The sequence below is a fragment of the Anguilla anguilla genome, chromosome 11 (assembly GCF_013347855.1).
Source record: "Anguilla anguilla isolate fAngAng1 chromosome 11, fAngAng1.pri, whole genome shotgun sequence".
NCBI lineage: Eukaryota > Metazoa > Chordata > Actinopteri > Anguilliformes > Anguillidae > Anguilla > Anguilla anguilla.
Window position 1 is genome coordinate 18,357,328 of NC_049211.1, and position 18,326 is coordinate 18,375,653.

At 40.5% G+C, this 18,326-nt stretch overlaps 1 protein-coding gene across 3 annotated transcripts; it reads right to left on the reverse strand.

The window, feature by feature from the left end:
• Positions 1–1,619: 1,619 nt before the first annotated feature.
• LOC118208111 (YTH domain-containing family protein 1-like) lies at positions 1,620–15,710 on the reverse strand. 3 transcript variants are annotated; one of them, XR_004761515.1, is made up of 7 exons: positions 15,311–15,710; positions 14,614–14,638; positions 12,996–13,075; positions 6,079–7,635; positions 3,569–5,495; positions 3,121–3,165; positions 1,620–2,795 (listed from the first exon to the last, which is right to left on the reverse strand). XR_004761515.1 is itself a non-coding variant. In XM_035382421.1 (6 exons), exons 1-6 carry the CDS (start codon positions 15,335–15,337, stop codon positions 2,769–2,771), a joined length of 1,761 nt encoding a protein of 586 aa, XP_035238312.1. In that variant the 5' UTR covers positions 15,338–15,710; the 3' UTR covers positions 1,620–2,768. The 3 variants fall into 3 exon arrangements, 2 of the variants coding, with proteins under 2 accessions (XP_035238312.1, XP_035238311.1); XM_035382421.1 differs by lacking the exon at positions 3,569–5,495; XM_035382420.1 differs by lacking the exons at positions 1,620–2,795; positions 3,121–3,165; positions 3,569–5,495 and having other exon boundaries at positions 5,530–7,635.
• Positions 15,711–18,326: the final 2,616 nt, after the last annotated feature.

Sequence of the window (18,326 nt, forward strand, 5' to 3'; positions counted from 1 at the left end):
CTGATTAATGTTCCTGTTGAACTCAATGGAAAAAAAATATTCAGGAGAAACAATGCTTGTAGTATCTACTGCATATCTGGCAGCAGCACGGTGGTTTGAGACTCACTTAATACCTTGGACCCTTGATGACTTAAAGCCATTTAGCCAACAAATGTGTTCCATACTGCATATCAGCATAATTTACAGCTGAATCTAGTCCCACCCCCCAATTCCCATAGAGATCCCATAGAGAGTTTTTGTATTGCTTGTAGGACAACCTGACAATAGGATATCCAGACTCTGATGATGTTGATAGGTCACAGACATCAGGAAGTCATGGCATGCAAATGATATGCAACCAAATACAAAACATGACTCTTTTATTTGACATTACGTTAATTTGTCTGAAAACACTGAAATGGGGGACTACGTATAAAAAAGTGCTGTAATTACTACATGGTGAAACCAAAATGTATAAGAATACCCTTTAATAAAAGCTCTGAGTCTGCACTTTGACCACGTGTGAATTGTTTGATTACAAACAGAGAAAATAAAATATAAAATCAGAAAAAAGCAGAGAAATGCAGGTGGTTTTAATGTTGTGGCTGATTGGTGTATACACACACACACACACACACACACACACAGTTGCCACTTTATTAGGCACACCTATGCAGTACTGGGTATGACCACTTCTGCATTCTGAAAAGCCTAAACTCTTCATAGTATGGATTCAACCAGGTGCTGGACACAATCCTTGGGATTTTGGTCCATGGTGACTGGATAGCATCCATGATTTTCAGACACACGTTCATGCTGTGAACCTCCTGTTCCACCTCATCCCAAAGCTGCTCTATTGGACTGAGATGTGGGGACTATGCAGATCATTGGAGTAAACTGAAATCACTGTTATGATAGGTATTCTGTGGCATTCAAATGATGCTCAGTTGGTATTAAGCGGCCTAATGTGCACCAATAAAACATTACCCAGACCATTAAACCACCACTACCAGCCTGCACCATTGACACAAAGCAGGATGGATCCATGGATCTTTCATGCCAAATCCTGACACTAACATCTGCAAGTTGCATCATAAATTGAGATTCATGTGAGTAGGTGATGTCTTTCCAATCTTAAAATATCCAGTTTGGTACTCACATGCCCACTGTAGCCTCATCTTCCTGTTTCTAGCTGACAGGACTGGAACCCTGTACGGTCCTCTGCTGCTGTAGCCCATCCACTTAAAGGTTCAACATGTCCTGCATTCAGAGATGCCCTTCTGCACAGCATGATTGTAAATAAGGGTTATTTGAGCATTTGCGGCCTCTCTGTTAGCTTGAATGAGTTTCCACGTTCTCCTCTAACCTCTCCACTCTCTGTAAACTCAGGAGAATGTAGTGCATGAAAATCCCAGGTGATCAGCCGTTTCTGACATGCTGAAACCCAACAATCATACCAGTTAAAGTCGCTTAGATCACAAGTCCTCTTCACCACGGCTGCATGCTTTATACAATACTGAGCTGCAGCCACATGAGTAGCTGGCCATCTGTATCAACAAGTAGGTTTACCTAATAAAGTGGCCATATATCGCAATGGCAAATATCACAAAGAAAAAACTTTAAAAGAAATCACACGCAAACCACATTTCTTTCTCATTTTTCTTGCTTTTGACAATAAATCAGTAACATTAATTTCGGGTTACACGACTGAGGCTTCTTCATAGCTATAAGCTCCTATGTCAAAGCTTGGCGTTAATAAGGACAAATGAAAGATTTATAGCCAAAACATAACTTAACAGAAAAGATTAAGAGAGGCCAAAAAAGATAAGTGAAAAGTAACTCAAGTGATAAAATATAAATGATTCACGCAAATGTGGTAATTACGTCATCACATTCTAATAAAAAAGCATATTTCTCATTGACTTAAAAGCAGTGAATGCTACATTTCTTCAGAATGGATTAAACACATGAAGAGTTCCTGACAGGAAACATGAAACAGTTCCAAGTCACATCATATAAACAACAAGGTGGGGGAGGGGGGCAAAATAAAAATTGCACCAGTAAGAGCTGAACAAAACTAGTCCAACAGAAAGAACATGTCCATCTTCAATCCTGTGAGCAGAGCGAATGGCTGCTCCACTGCAGCAGCTATCTAAGAGAGCCTCTTCCCCTGATTATTACTGTTGACTTTAGAAAGACTACTCAGTTAATTTCACATCATTATTTAACATGTTAAGGCTCCAGATAGGAAAAGAAAAATTGTACAAATAGTTTATGAATTGACTTTAAGTTGTCACAACAGTAATAAGCCAAAAAAAGCAGTTGTACAACAAAATTGATCATCATCCTGTCATAGCATTGCATGTCCACAAGGATCCTAAACCTGGTGGTTTAATACATCCCATACATATCAACAGCACCCCCTAATGGGAAAAGAGGGTAACACATCTATTTCTGATTGTACTTATAAGAAAAAGTGGCAAAGTTGAATTTATGCTGTTGAACCCTGATTCAAATAAAGGGGGAAGAGGGGACAGGGGGAACTGGCTATGAAAACTGAAAATGGAACAAATTGAAAATAATATTCTGCAGCTATGTGATTCTTAAACCAGCTTGTTATCCCTGCAAGAAAAAGGTACTTGGAGCAGAAAACTTAAGTCTCCACACTGGCTGAAATCACCAGGATTAAATAGAAAGAAAAAAAAAGATTTGTTTGAATTTTGTCTTTTGTCTCTTAAATCAAATTTCAGTCCAAGTATAACCGTCCATCAAGCCAAGAATAGAGTCTTCTATTGTTTGCTTCGATTTTGACGTTCCTGGAGGAGGGTGGGGACAAAAATGGGAGGTGAAATCAATATTAATTCTTTATATTTAATTTTTAATTTAATTCTTCTTTAGACAATGTAATCTCTAAGGATATAACTTGATGATGAAAATGAAATCTCAATCAGTGTCACAATAAATAAATAAAAAATATATACAAAAAAAAATTGTACCATATGAAAACATATAAGTGAGTTCGTAATAAATTCTCCCCACTACATGTGGATTTTTACTGTGACTGTCCTGGAAAAATTCAAGACAATTCTCACAGCCTTATTTCCCCTCCCAATCGAGATGCTTCATACACTGATACCTTACCTGATCCAGTCGTGACCGGTTCTGGATGGGAGCCAGATCAAAGTTCTATCAATAGAGAAAAGGTGCAAACAAACTCAGTCATGTGACAGTCAATGAAAAATGGTGGGTTCACATTCAGAATAAAAACAGAAAACACAAGCAAAATAAGATTCAATATGATGCACAGCAACAAATTATTTTTCATACATTTAGGCATAAAACAGTGAATGCACTAAACTTGAAAAATTAAAAATTGAAATTATATTCTCAAAAATCCTGGCAAAAGTCCAATTACTTAAATGTCTGAATGAATGTAAATCAAAGCAAAGCACGGGTATGGGCAGAAATGTATGCCAAAATAAACTGAATTTGAATTGCATAACTTCCATTTGCATTGCAATAATTTGAATTTGTAGCCTAAAACTTAAGCCTAATTGTGGCTAGCTTTACACAACTTTACATAGCCTACCTGTGAATTCGGTCTCTGGCGTCCATGGATAAACATTGTCAGTGTCTGCTCCAAGCATTACCTCAGTACCAAAGGATGATGGGAAAAATATTGGCACCCGCTGAGGGGCTAATTGCTGTTTGCAGTTCCAGTGAACGCTTGCTCACATGCTTTTTCTTGGTAGCTTGAATTGTGTTACAGAAAATTGAAATTGAATTACAAGAACTGAATTTGTAAGGATTGAACTAGAATTTAACCTTACATTACAACTGAAGACTGAATTTTATGAAGACCAAATTCAATTTAAAAGCATTTAATTTGATTTAAATTCATGAACCACAAAATCAAGTTCTGCAATTCAAATTCAATTTTTTAAACACAATAATTCAGTTTAAACACTACAAATGAAATTACTTCAATACAAATTCAAGTTATGCACTCATTTCTGTCCATACACAGGTACCAGAGAAGACTAAAGGAAATTCAGACAATGTATGAAAATACAAGTATAAATCTTCACTATCACTCATGGACGATTCATCAGTTCAAAATGCAATAGAGAGGCTGGTCAACAAGATAGAAAAACAAAAAAAAGGTCACAAAGAAAGCTCCCTAATGCAGTCAAGTTACATTCAATTCAAACAGTTTAACACTCGTTCAACTATCTTGTCAATTTTATTTGCTCTGTAATTTTGTTTGCCAAAAACATTAAACCAGGTAATTACTCACAGATCTTGCAGGCTAACAGTCACACAAATTGGTCAAGTGTTTCAGTAAAAGTTTTTGAAGGGTTCATGTACCATAGCAAATGGGTGCAAAAATATTTTAGAACATATTTTTGTTCAAAATTAGCACGCTGACATACAGGTAGAGCTGTACAGAGAATTCAGCACCATGCAACCCAACGGCACACAGGCTCATTTGCATTCTGTTCATTAGTTGGTGGTGATCATGTTTCACTCAGATACCAGCATTTACAACAGATATAAAAGTCTGATAGTAATACAGATTTTGGGTGCACAAAAGTCCAGATCTGCATCAGACAGTGCGATATCAGCAAAATCGTGTGCGACGACAAGCAAAAGGTGAACGTGGAAAAGAAGGGATGAAAGCAGCAGTCATTTTTCCCAATTTTTAAGGATTAGACAAAATGTGTTCTTCTAACCCACACAAATGACAAGGCACACCAGAAAGTATTATTGTATTATGATTTCTACTTTATCTATCCCACCCATGCAAATTAAGCAACATTACATTTCATATTTTCCAAGTTCACGTTTTGTTTTTTTAGTCAAATGTGGCTCCTGAGCAAGCTAGCTAACATTCCCAGTGAGTAACAAAGCTATTGCTAACATTGCGGAGATTTTCACATCTAATCGATTATGCAACTGTTGTTATCAAAACATTGGCAATGGAAACATGTGCTTTGTGTGTCTTGTGTTTATCACACGGCAGTGAACCTACAGAACTAGCATAGCTAACAGGTTATGTAGAAAACTACAGAACTGAAACAAGCCTTCTCAAGGCTATCCTCGGGTAGCAAGCTAGTTTATAGTATTTTGTGGATATTTCACATACGAATAAAGGGAACCCTTTTTTGTTATTTCAGGGCAGGGTGATGGAAGCCATTCAGATGAAACCAATACCTCAGCTAATCATTGCTGGAGCAGCTACCTAGTTAACTCTTTTTGCCTGAAACCTTGACCAACATCAAGCATACATGCTGCACTTTGTAATGTTTCTATTTCAAGAACGGGGCAAAAACACGTCTCTGTAATCCTGGTTTCCAAAATGGGTATCTGCAAACTACAACTGTCATTTTAATAATTTATTTCACAGAAATATATATTTTTAAATGACGGCCAACTCAGTGCATTCCATTTTTGATTCATGTTCTTGAGGATGGATAGTGTGTGCAGTTCAAATCTTCTCTGATGGCTTAATGACTCTACCAAGGAAGGAAAGGCCAAATGCAAAACAGATGAACAGCTACACCTTTAATGCAGCAAAAACCATGGCAGTTACCTTAAATAAACAAACGTCATTCCAGTGTTTATATTAGACCATGTATCAGGCCAAAACACCCATAATGAGCAAGGATAAATCAGTGTAAAATGCAAGTTTATGGAGATGTCATGTATTATGGGCTAAGATTTCAAATAAATTCAGATTTATAGGCAAAAATAAGTCATTTCAGCTTGGGATAGTACCATATAGATACATAACAGAAATATAATAAAAAGCAAGGCAGAATATGATCACCTTCATACTGTACTTATTGCTGTTAGGTCAGAGTTGCAAGTGAGTAGTATAGAAGTCTTGTGAGCAAAATAAATATATGTAACCCCATCACCAACTCCCTCCTCTTAAAAAAAACCTAATAACCACCACAATAAAGAAGCCAGGCAATTACAAAAGAAAACATGTTCATTCAAAGATTTCAAAAACAGGGGTTATTTGTTAGAGCAAAGCTCAGACAAAACTGAAGGCTCGTGGTGGCGGGGTGGGTGGGGACAGGTGAGTGGAGTTACCTTTCGGACCACCTCCTCCTCCTCCTGCCTCTTCTCGTAATGAGAAAAGTCATCGAAGATGGAGGTGGTGTGCTTGTACGTGGCGATGATTTTGAGCACTTGCTTGGCCTTCTCCAGCGGGACTTCCTGCGTGTCCCGCGAGTTGGTGACGGGCTTGTTGTCATTGTTCTCCAGGCGGATGTGCCTCAGCTGGCTGTTGGGCACGTCCTTGACGAAGAGCCAGTTGACGTCGAACTTGCCCTTCCACTTGTCCTGCGACCAGACGCCGGCGCTGGTGCCGTAGTCCACGGGCGAGCGCATCTCGGCCACGCCGCAGAAGTGCCCGCTGCCGTTCACGCTGAACAGCAGGTACACGGGGCCCTTGGCGTTCATGGTGCGGAAGGCGCCGTCCAGCCGCTTGTTGCCGTGCTCCGTGCTGCACCAGATGGAGTACTTGATGGAGCGGTGGATGTCGTCCTCCGAGTAGCTCTTGATGATGAACACCCGGCCGTTCTTCACGTTCCAGTCAAAGTCCTTTGGGTTGTAGCTGTGAGCGGCCCTCAGCTTCTCCAGGACGGGGTGGGAGTCCACGGCGGGGCCCGGCCCGCCCGAGCCGGGGGGCCCCCCAGGGCCGCCACCGCAAGGGGAGGCGCAGCCGTCCCCGCCGCCCAGGCCGTAACCCGGGTTTCGGTTGCGGGGGGCCACCCAGCGGGTCTGCGGGGGAGGGGCCGGGGCGTGATTCTGATAGGGCTGTGGAGGCAGCTGCTGGTGTGGGGGGGGCTGCAAGGCCACCTGCTGGAGCAGCGACTGCGGGGCCTGCAGGGGGGGCTGCTGCGTCAGGGAGTGGGGGAGCTGCGGGTGCGACTGGGGCACTTTGGTCACGGGCCCCTTGTTGTCCCAGGTGCCGATGTCCATGTTGTGTTTGATGGGGGGCGGGGGCAGGGCTCCCCCAGGGAGAGGCATCCCCGGCTTCACCTTGGCTTTCAGCTGCAGCTTGGCGGGCTTGCTGGCGATGGCCGCCCAGGAGGTGGGCTTGGGAGGGGGCATGCCGATGGGCGTCCCGCCGTTCCCCGCCAGCGCCCCGCCGATAACGGAGCCCACCGCCTTCACCCCGGAGCCCGCCATGTCGCCCCCGATCTTCAGTCCCACCATGCCTTGCTCAATGCTGTTCATGCCCGGCGCTTTGTTTAAAGTGTCGTTGTGAAAGCCCGTTTGCCCGTCCACCAGGGTGCCCCCCAGGGAGCTGGGCGGGTAGCTGTAGCTGCCCCCGTAGGCCGAGCTCTGAGTCTGCTGTCCCTGGGAGCCGCTGGTGCCCCAGGTGGAGAAGGCCGGGTTCTCTGGGAAAAAGTTAAACCTGTGAGGGTAGATGTTGCTCCCCAGTCCCCCCGGCTGTCCGAAAACTGTGTCGTGCATAAAATGGTGATCTCCATTGCTCAAGGGTGCATAGGGGGTCAGGTAAGGGATAGGGGGGTCTCCGCCGGTCGACCAGGGGGCTTCGCTGAGAGGGTAGGGGAACCCAATGGAAGGGGCGTAGTAGCTGGACATGTACGGGTCAGTCATGGATTGATAGCTGTTATTCTGTGGAGTGAAACATTATCAGGTTAAACACAATCCACACTCCTTTGCAAATTCATTTTTCTAAATGCATCACGTTCCAACTGAAGGGAGAGGATACGCCTGGTCTTACTTTAAAACTGGTGCACTGCAGACTGCGCTGATTCAGAAAAAAACAATAATAATAATAATTTTAAACCCTCAAGCCAGAACGTCCCCCGCAGCATACTGTTCTCAGCTCACACAGAATGGGACCATAAACACAACAGCAAGGCTCTAATAGGTAATAAACATCCGCATATGCCTACTCTGGAAACCTATTTAACTTCACTGCAGATTTATCTCCCTCTTCGGCAATACGGTGGGAGCAGTCACTCCACTGCATCCTCGCCCTTTTTCTTAAGCAGTGAGCCATGGACAGATATACTGGAGTAGAGGGCTATGCATGGATGCCTGTGAAAGACGGCATCAGTCACAGGACAATAACTCTCCTGGGAGGGGCCCAGGGCAGAGAAGCCTCAGCACAATGCGGACACACCGCACAGAAACACAACACTGCTACAAGCAATACACAACATCCATCTAACCAACAAAAAAATAACAGGGAAAAAAGAAAGAGCACAAAAATTAGCGTAAGACTCACTACAATACCTGCAACGCAGATGCACAGTTAACAGAACTTACAATAGACACCATACACCAAACACAAAACACATCAAAATAAATAACGAACATGCTTTTTATATGGTTTAAATCAGTGGTAACCAATTCTGTTCCTGGAGAGCTACCGTCCTGTAGGTTTTCATTTCCCAAATTTGGCACTCCTGATTCAACTATTTAGCAGCGCAACAAGATCTTCAGCTGTTGAATGAGGTGTGCTTTGTTATGGTTGGAGTGAAACCCACCAGGACGGTAGATCTCCAGAAACAGGGTTGGTTACCACTGATCTAAGTTCTTGGCCCAACTTATCTCTTCCTAAACCTAAAAAAAAACAAAAGCATTTTCCCCTCTCCTGCATAACAAAGATTCTCAAATGCAGATGAACCAAAATCATTCTATTACAATGACTTTACAGTTATTCTGGATACTTGGCAATGGGAAGCTACAGATGCATACTGATGCACAGAAACATTGCTTATGTCATACAAGTCATTTCATGAGTTCTAAGCCATTGGAAGCATCCCTGAAATATGATGCTGCACTTTTGTCCACTGTAAATGTATTGCATTTCCCATTCAAGCTCAGTGATGAAAGATTAAAGTGCAGTCCCCTATCCATGACCTGTGTTCTATTGCCTGTAAAGATCAGGTTGGCTCAATTTCCTGTAACAATGAATACTCAAAACGTAAGGATAAAAATCATGAAAGGCCAGGTATTCTGTGTTTGTCAAACTTAGATATGAGCTGTTAGGATCAGCGTGATGGCAGACTCAATGAATTGCACAGACACCATAATCTTTACCAACTTTACTCTAACAAACAAAGCAGCGGACAACTGAATTACATGAATCTCAATTCAAACTGTTGCACAGATGCTTCTACATATACAGACAGATAGACAGTCATAGTGGTGAGAGCAGACAAATAAATCATCACTACACAACCAATATCATTCAATAACCATTCATTTTACAATTTTCATTACACATCACTGCTTGTTTACTATAAATTGACTGCATTGATTTCCTTTATATTTACAGGGAACAGATAAAGCCCTCTAGAATGGATACTCAAATCTGGAGCGCAAATTCAAATCCAGCCCTGTTTTCTGTTTTCCAAGGTAATTAACTGAACAATTAGTGCTGCAGATTGGCCAGACTGTCCTCACACCTGACTCCCAGGTAAAGGGAGGATGGAAAACCAGCAGTTGTATGCCCTCGAGGACCGATTTGAGTAACAGGGCCCCACAGGCATCTGCTAAACTGATATTCCACCTGGGCTACTTGATGGGAGAGCGAATGTTTGCAAACAGACCACAGAGAGAGAGCCCAGACAGCAGCAAATCACCCAAGTAAATGGAGAAATCCGAGTGGTAAATAAAGGGCAGCTTGCCCTTCTCACAAATTGTTTCCAACTATTTTCAAAAGGAGTCCTAATATGTACCATGATGCATCACCAGTTCAGTTTCTCAGTGAAAAATAAATTCAATTCTCCTGGGGAAGATAGTTCCCTATAACCACAATATTTTCCAATTAAACCAACTCCAGCTGCATCATCTCCTTGAATTATTATCACACTTTAAATAGCCTATAACTGGCCCACTCTCTGCAGTTTAAATTCCAGTCCAAGGAGAAAAGTGATACAAAGTAAAATGGTACCAAAAAGGGCCTGTCAGTGATCAATACCCATGAGTCTTGGGGTTCAGACTCCACAGTCAATGTTTACAGTCTCAGAAAAGCACTACTGCCCTGCACGTCAACCATTCCTGAGAACACAATCCCAGGGCTGTGGTTGCAAACTGTGATTTCAGTGAGAACTTGGCAAGTCTCATTCCATTAGCTTTGGAAAATCTGGGCCTACCTAACACCCATGTGTTTGACTGCTACATTCTGAACCTCACATTCCCTTAAATTCCTTATGGTCTATTCTTCTTACTGCAAATATTCTGATGCACAGCACATGGTAGAAGGACTTTGTGATGACATTACATATCTTGTTATGCCTCTCTATAGTTCATACATTAGAAATAAGTTTAAGTGTAAGTAACCTACAGCACAACAGGGTCGAAATTTTTTAAATGTTTGCATATTGTTTGCTTCCACTTCTCATGTGACATGTTTTCTTTCTGTCATTAATGACTTCTGATTTAACCTGGCTATATAAAACCATGTTAATTGAAGTACAGCCGATTCTTATAAATAAATAGTGAAACTACAATTGATCATGCTCAGACCTACGCCATTCAAACCAGCCTCTTAATTAATATTGCAACAAATACTGCGGAAGAAAAGCCTTTCTCTTGTGAATATCACTAAACAACTCTGCGCTGTCATACTATTCACTACAACTAAGCAATCCACCTGAGACACACTAGCTCTTTGGGTTCCTAAAAGGAGGATACATCTACAAACAATGCAACAAAGTGGTTTAATTAATCGAGTCAGAAGATATCAAGCCTATGACAAAATGTATCACTACACAATTGTTCATAACATTTAATAACCTGCATGTGAAGTAAGCAGTTGAAAACCAATGTGTGATGGCCTACCCCACACAAAGGAGGCTAATTGAAGCACTGATATTTCCACAGACACTTTATAAGCAAAAACGCTATTCTAATATAAATATTATTACCTCAGATTTTGAGCTCCTAAACTAGCAACTCCATGAGGATGCCAAGACAAATGTATGGCATAAATATATATCACATTGCCATAAAAGAGACACCTTAAATACATCATATACTCCATTTCAACTTCGCTAGGATTCTCAACACACATGTTATGCTCAGACAGGACAGTGGTCATAGGCCTGATAAGGAACAATCCTGCATATTCTACCCAGGACATATGTCGCACTAACAAACATTTCTGAGAACACAAGCATGTGCAAATCACTCAACGTGTGTTGCCATTTTGGCTGCAGAACAAGCTACATTCTTATTATTTGAGCCAATTGACAAGAACAAGTTTTCTGTCCTTAATTAAACTCTTGAAGGACAACTTTCCTAAAACAAACCAATATATATTATTTTCCTGCCTGTACTTTATTTGAAACTTTTACAAGCAAATATCACTTAGCATATCCTACTCTGCAACTGCAGAATTTCACTGAAGAATATTACATCTCGTTTTGACATGTTTTGCTCAATTCCTAAAAAAAATTGTTCTCATCATTCTCGGGAGCCTAACAAGGTCACAATGAGTGGGAATCAAAGTACTGCTGTTTAGTGGCTAAACTTTCTTTGGAAGACTGCAAGACACTGAAGCCACAGCACTGCCTCCTAAAATGGTGCTAAATGTGTTCATTACTTCGACAGGTGAAGGAACAGCCATTGAGCTAAGGTGAAGAGTCTGGATAAATCAGACAGTCCCACTACAAGATTGGCCGCAAGCAGAAGACATTCTCTGCACTTAAAAGTCAATACAATGAACCATATTTAATGGAAGTAATCCAGAGGGTATAGGTTGAAATTAATGTTTTCATGTCAGCCCAACCAAGCAAATTCAATTTCAGCCAAGGAACTGATCATATCAAGCCTTCCTGCCAACAGAAACTGGGGAAATCGTAATAAAAAACTAAAATTTAACAGTCAGATAATTCTAGATGTAGGCTCAACTTTTCCACAACACAACCACATTTAATTTAAATTCAAAGGTTGTCTTGTACCATCATTGGGTATGATTTGGCACAAGTGGTAACATTATTGCATTTTAGCAATTATATGAATGGCTCCAATAACCTTTCCAGCATGAACTGTCACAGTTATCCTTACGGGGCACCTAGGGCCTTTAATGAGCAAATGCATTTGTTGGTATTTACTGTATTCATTAAGCAAAAATGCCAAGCAACCAAAGAAACATTGTAAAATATGTGTGAGTGTGCATTTTACAGGTTTTAATTGGTTCTATCCTTCCGCTGTTCTTTTCTTTTTTCCCCTTAGGCTGTTACTAAAGTTATTAAATACAACTTAGGCTGCTAAAGCACTGCTTCATAAGGGATACAGACTTATTTGATGTAATGTTAATTAAAGGTGACCTATGCAAGGTTTAGGGGGTTCTTTCAAAATAAGAATTGAATCCCTGAGTTGGAAATAATTCCCTCTAGTTAACAATTTACACCAAATCACCAAAGAGGACCCATGCATGCTTCAGAGATCAGATTATCTCAGAAACTAATTTTCTGAATAACTGAAAAGATACAATAAGGTCTTCTAAAGCATTGTCTCTACTAAGCAATATACTACTTCTCTGGTTAAGCTGAGAATGGTCTACAAAGCAAGTAAGGTCAATTTGGTATCAGGTACCCACCTAGCAATAAATTCCCAATGAGAAAAATTATACAAATCTTTAACATAACCAAGTGCTGAAGGTGCAGGGTCCATACACTGCTTTGGTATGGAGCATTTCAATCTCAGATGGCAAGCCCTTGACCATTTAATTGAATGTGTTCAAAAAGGAAGCTGGCTTCTTTAGAATTTTCATTGACTGGAAGTTAAGGCACCCAGGAAGAATTTTTGTTGGGTGGCAGCAGAGTACCCAATAATTATCTCTTCTGGTGTTCCCCTCCCTGTTTACTGTCTAATGGCTGTAGCCAATTAAATCTCTGGGGGCTTTTCTGATTACATGGGTATTGTGTAAAACCAAGATTTTGCTAATGCTAACAGGATGAGACTTTTACCATCTCTCACATGTATGCTGATGAGGTCTTTACGCTCATACTCACCTGATTAGACTGGCCAGTGAGGTACGGTTCAAAATCATTGTCATGAACAGTGTCCTTCTGATGGAGAGAACCATTTTGCACTGAAATTATAAACAAAAAATGACTGTGTGATTACTTTATAAATACACAGCCCTTGAATGTGAAAGACAAATTTTCAACTAAACAAAATATACACCTAGCAATATCAAAAAGCAGTCAATCCTGAACAATACATACTATATGACTCAAAAGATTTCACCACAAGGATGCATCTGCCCCTACCGCAGGACCATGGGTATGCATTTAATTGTAGGTAACGTCTCCTGATCATTAGCTCATCGTGCTGGTGCAGTTGTAGTCCTATTCCAAAAAAGAGCCTCTGCACATCAAAAATAAGAAACATCCGCTAGCTTATGTCCCTATAAGGCCAGTTTAGCATTAACCGGGAAATGAATCAGCCGTAGTATGACCCATGCGCCAGTCATCTGTCACCATGAGTCAAGGCCGATGTGTTTGCCTGTCTGCTTACCGGCCCACCCAGTCTGTGGCGTTGAGACACCTTCTCTATTGTCTGACACACTTGCGTCAATCACACATCAGATCATCATCAGATACAGGCAACCAGCTAGGATTTGGATGTTTATAAAACACTTTGGTAGTCACCTCAGACCACACCCAATTATTTCTGATAATTCCTAATATGAATGCATAGCCAACTCTTCACCCAGTGACTGCAACATGGCTCCCCTTCATAACTAAACTTCAAAAACTTAAAATATTTACTAAATTCTAGTGGGTAAAAATGATTATGTTTACACCATGGAAAACAACAAAAAAGCAAACATATGGCATTGGAAATTTAGCTAATTTACAGTGCAATGTTTAATTTGGACTGGATTTTATAGTGGATCACATTATTTGTAATATCTTACAAGATAAACGCCATCAGATAAAGAGATTTTGAGGCACAATCATAAAATGCTCAATTGATTAAAATTCACCAAAAGCGTGAAACCCCATCGACTAAATCGGTATAACCTTACAAACACCGAGTTAGTAAAGTTGAACATGTCTCCTATGTATGCGCAATATCATCGCTATAAATAGTGCGGTCAGCACGAGCTAGCTAGTTAACCAAAATGTGGTCCAGCACAGTACGTTCAACTGTACAGTGAGTGGGTGATCAAATTCGAAAGACAGTACATTTTACTTAGCTAAAGAAACAAACCAAAAACATTAAGTGTAGCGCGCTAACGTTAGCTAAGTTAACCATCTTTGGAGGAGTAACTAGCGAATAAAACGTCATGACGTAGGCCTCGCTGTTGTCATGTTGTAGAGTAAACTGAGCAAATCATCGTAGCCAAGCCAACTAGGTTATACTACGATTCACTGGCAACCTAACCACAATTCACAAGTTTCGCCTGAACTTCATACCAAGCTGCGCAGCGTAAACAAGTAGCTTGCTAGCAATTTAGCTATTTTACTGCTATTCATTGACAGTGACATCCCACTTAACCCCCGAAAATATTTAACAGCTGACTAGCTGGCTAGCTAACCAACTCCGAGAACTTCATAGCCGCTAACTCTGAGTCACAATAGTACTACTAAAGGACTGTGAAATCTTACAATGTTTTCTTACCTTTCGAAGCTTGTCCCTTTGATCTCTGAATTTCCATTCAGATGGATATCATGCAAAAAAGAAACAACAAATTAGCTAACGTTAGCGATTCTTTTGCTAGCGTGAATAAAGACGGTAGGCTAACTTTAACTTGATCTTAGTTTTCAAGGTAGCTAACGTTAGCTAGCAACCAATTAACTAGGTGGGACAACAGGATGCTACTGGCTACTAGTGATACTTTATTAATGTTTCTCAGGAAAGTCTTTGATAGGAATGACCAAACTGTCCCTTTTAAAAAAGAAGCTAGCTTATCAGTCATATGTATAGCCAGCTATCCACCAATGAAGGGACAATCAAGCGGCTAACGTTATCTCTCGAACAGATGAGTTAGCTTGCTAGCTGCATGGCAAGGTAACCAGAAATCTCACCACCCAATGTTAGCCAACTGAAGCACTCCTCTTAACAGGTCCCAAGGTAGCTAGCAGAGTGGACGTTACTGAACACCTTATTTGCCTCCCACTTAAATTCAGTTTGTAAGCTAGCAATAACACTTGCTAGCTGGCCCTATACATCTTTCGTCGATGACGATCATGCTCAAGACAACACTCTGATGCAAATTCCGTTCATTCTCATATAGCAAGCTAACTTAGCTAGCTAAAGGCCTTAACAAGGACAGACTGCTGTCTAACTAGTCGCCGGCACATCCCGTCCTGCCTACCTGAGGGTCAATGCTTGTGGCAGACATAGTTCATTAAGCAAGCCCCTGGACTGGAGTGGAGCCTTAGTCAATGTCTTTCCAAGCCCCGTGTTTCGTTCACCACTCAGTAGCTAGTGCTTTTTTCACAGCACGTATCCCCAACACAAGTTCCACTATTTAATTCTTCCTCCAGTCCGCACGGATTAACAAAGTCCAGTTTGGAGGAGACTGCAATGATGGTATTTTCAGATTCCAACAGTTTATTGTTTTTCCGATGTAAGACAATCTCTTTTCACAGTTGATGTCGCTTGCTGTTTTCTTTTTTCTTTCTTTCTTTTTTTTTTTTACTCCAACAACCTCCTCAGTATTGTGCAGCCCAGTCCACTTCCCCCAATGGCAGTTCCATCCGGGGTCTGAGAGATGGGAGTGACGTCACCAACGCCGGGGTTTTTAAAGTATGACCGTAGAGCTATCACACAGTGTGAACGGTGTGTGTGTTCTTAACAAAAACGTTTTCAAAATACAGGGCGAAGTTACATTAAATAATTTAGAAAACATTGGGGAGCATTTAATTGGAATAGAGCGTAATTTGTGTGAGCTAAGATAGCCAATATTGTTTGTTGTAACTTGGCGTCATTTTGATATCAATACGTTTAATGGCAGGCCTAGATTTAGCAAGGTTTAATTCATGTCTTACAGACAATGCTTTGTATGCATGACTAACTTGCCATTTTGGTACATTGAAAACGTTTTTTTTTTTGTTGAGATATAATTTCTTATTTTACTGTGTTTGTTATGAGTATCTGATGATGACAATGCATACTGCACATTTCTGAACCATAAGATGATTAAATCTTATGCATAGACACATGCATAGCCTATATATTCATAAGCAAACACATATACATTATAGCTCAAAGAAACAAATAGGTATGGATTCAGTCATTTTTGCTTTGCCATGAATTACAAATACATGAAAGTGTTTGTCATATTTTTAAATTGTTTGTATGTCCGTTGATGATCTATAGGCCTAGCTAACATTGATTTAGAAATTTGCCATTTTCAAGGTAAGTAGAGTAGTATAGTTGAAAAGTAGTTGACACTGGAAACCCCACAGTAGTCAGTTTGATCATTGTCACTAATAATTTGATAAACCTGCCATCATGAAATCCTTATGGCTCCCCTTTCCTGACTTTTCCAGAATATTGTACTGAATGTTCTGATATAATTTGAATGTAAATATCATATAAGGAAATAAAGTTATAAACGCTTCCTTACTTAAATTGCAAATTTACATGAATTTGATCATCTATTATCTTGCATGTATGATTGACCATTTTGATCACTGCGTGTAACATTGTTCTGAAATGACTCCAATAGTACCCAGCTACAGCCCCACAGACAACTGTGAATGACAGTAAGAAGGCAAATTGAATTACAGCTTAATTTATTCCATTTTGTTGAAAGTAGTAGTGGTTTTATTGTTGGAACCTTAATCTTGAACATTTCAGACACTCACCAAAGTCCTTATTGTGGCCAGCTTTGCCCATTGGCTTCAGCTGACAGCACCAAGGAAAAGCAATTTCAAGGTTAACTGTCTTGAAGGAACCCTGTCGGCTTGTCTTTTTGCTTCGCTGTATCTGGACTTCTTCGTTAGCTAGCTCTGCAGCCACGCCCACCCCTCCCTGCACAGGAAACAGCGCCATACCCAGAAACATCCGCACCATCTCTCACGATCCACAGTTGGTCTGAAGGCCTGGGAAATGTGATGGTGCGGGCGGATGACAGGGCATGTTGTGCACTCTGGAAGGACTGTCGGAGCTTGTTGGTCCATGCGATTGGCTCTTCGGACTGATGTCCGGCAGTAGTGGTATCAAGTGGGGAGAGCTAAGAGGAGCATCTTGGGAAGACACGGGAGCACAAAGGGTGCGCTAATTCAGAAAAAATGCATAAAGACAGAGTTTTCCAGTGCATAACAGATATGCCTTACCTTGGTTATTTTATATTTTCAAGGTAAAAATCTTGCATAGGCTAGTATGCCTTTAATGTCTAAAATCAAATAGGACTTTGTTTCTCATCAAAACAATCTATTCCTTTGAATCTTTGAATACTATTACTTTTTCTGTTTAAAAAACTAATCCATAATCTTTGTTATGTCCACTAATTAACAATTAAAGTTATTTGAAAAAAGTATTTCAATAAGCATCCTACCATACGTATAGCTTAGGTCCTATAGCTGGGACCTAGTCATAGTGATTTTGACAGGCCCTATCCAAAATGTCTTTTTTCATGGATGGTTTGCTGAAGAATGGAGAACTTGTGATTCCTTTCTGTGTATTTTGAAATAAGTTCAAATTGGGAAATGGTTATAATACAGCAAACGCTTGATAATCGGTAGCTATCACATTGTTTGACATGTTCCACAACGTTTGCTTGTCTAGGCTACCTCCTGGGTCTTCGGACACGCACGCTTTCTTATAGCCTACAGCATATCCGCTGGATGGCACTATAACATAGAAACAGCCAAGCTATAGTGATATTTCAATATCCATATGTCTGTGGTTCGGTAATTCCATGGAGTAAACTGAGTTGTTATCATGAAGATAGCGTTTTTGGAGTTATTTATTAATATTGGACAGAGCGACACTCTCTCGACGATAAATGCAATAAAAATAACAAACTGTGATGATGTCGCCAGTATGTAAAAAGCAACTGGACGAGCAATTGTTAATAGAATGCATCCACAGTGCATAACCTCACATTGCTGTTTTTCACCTATAGTGCGGGGATTACTTAATTATTTATTTGTTTATTTATGTATTTATAGTGACAGATAATAATTTAACTGATCTTTATAAAGTAGACTATTCTAACATTCTTATTTTAAGTAACTTCCTTCGTTATAGGCTATACTTCCCCATCCTAACTTCGACGTATATACTATATAAACTTTCAAACTTCTGTGATTTTTTCCCCCTCCGCATCACTGTTATGGGCTTTTTATGCCATTGAAATTCTTTATTGTGTCTACGCCATT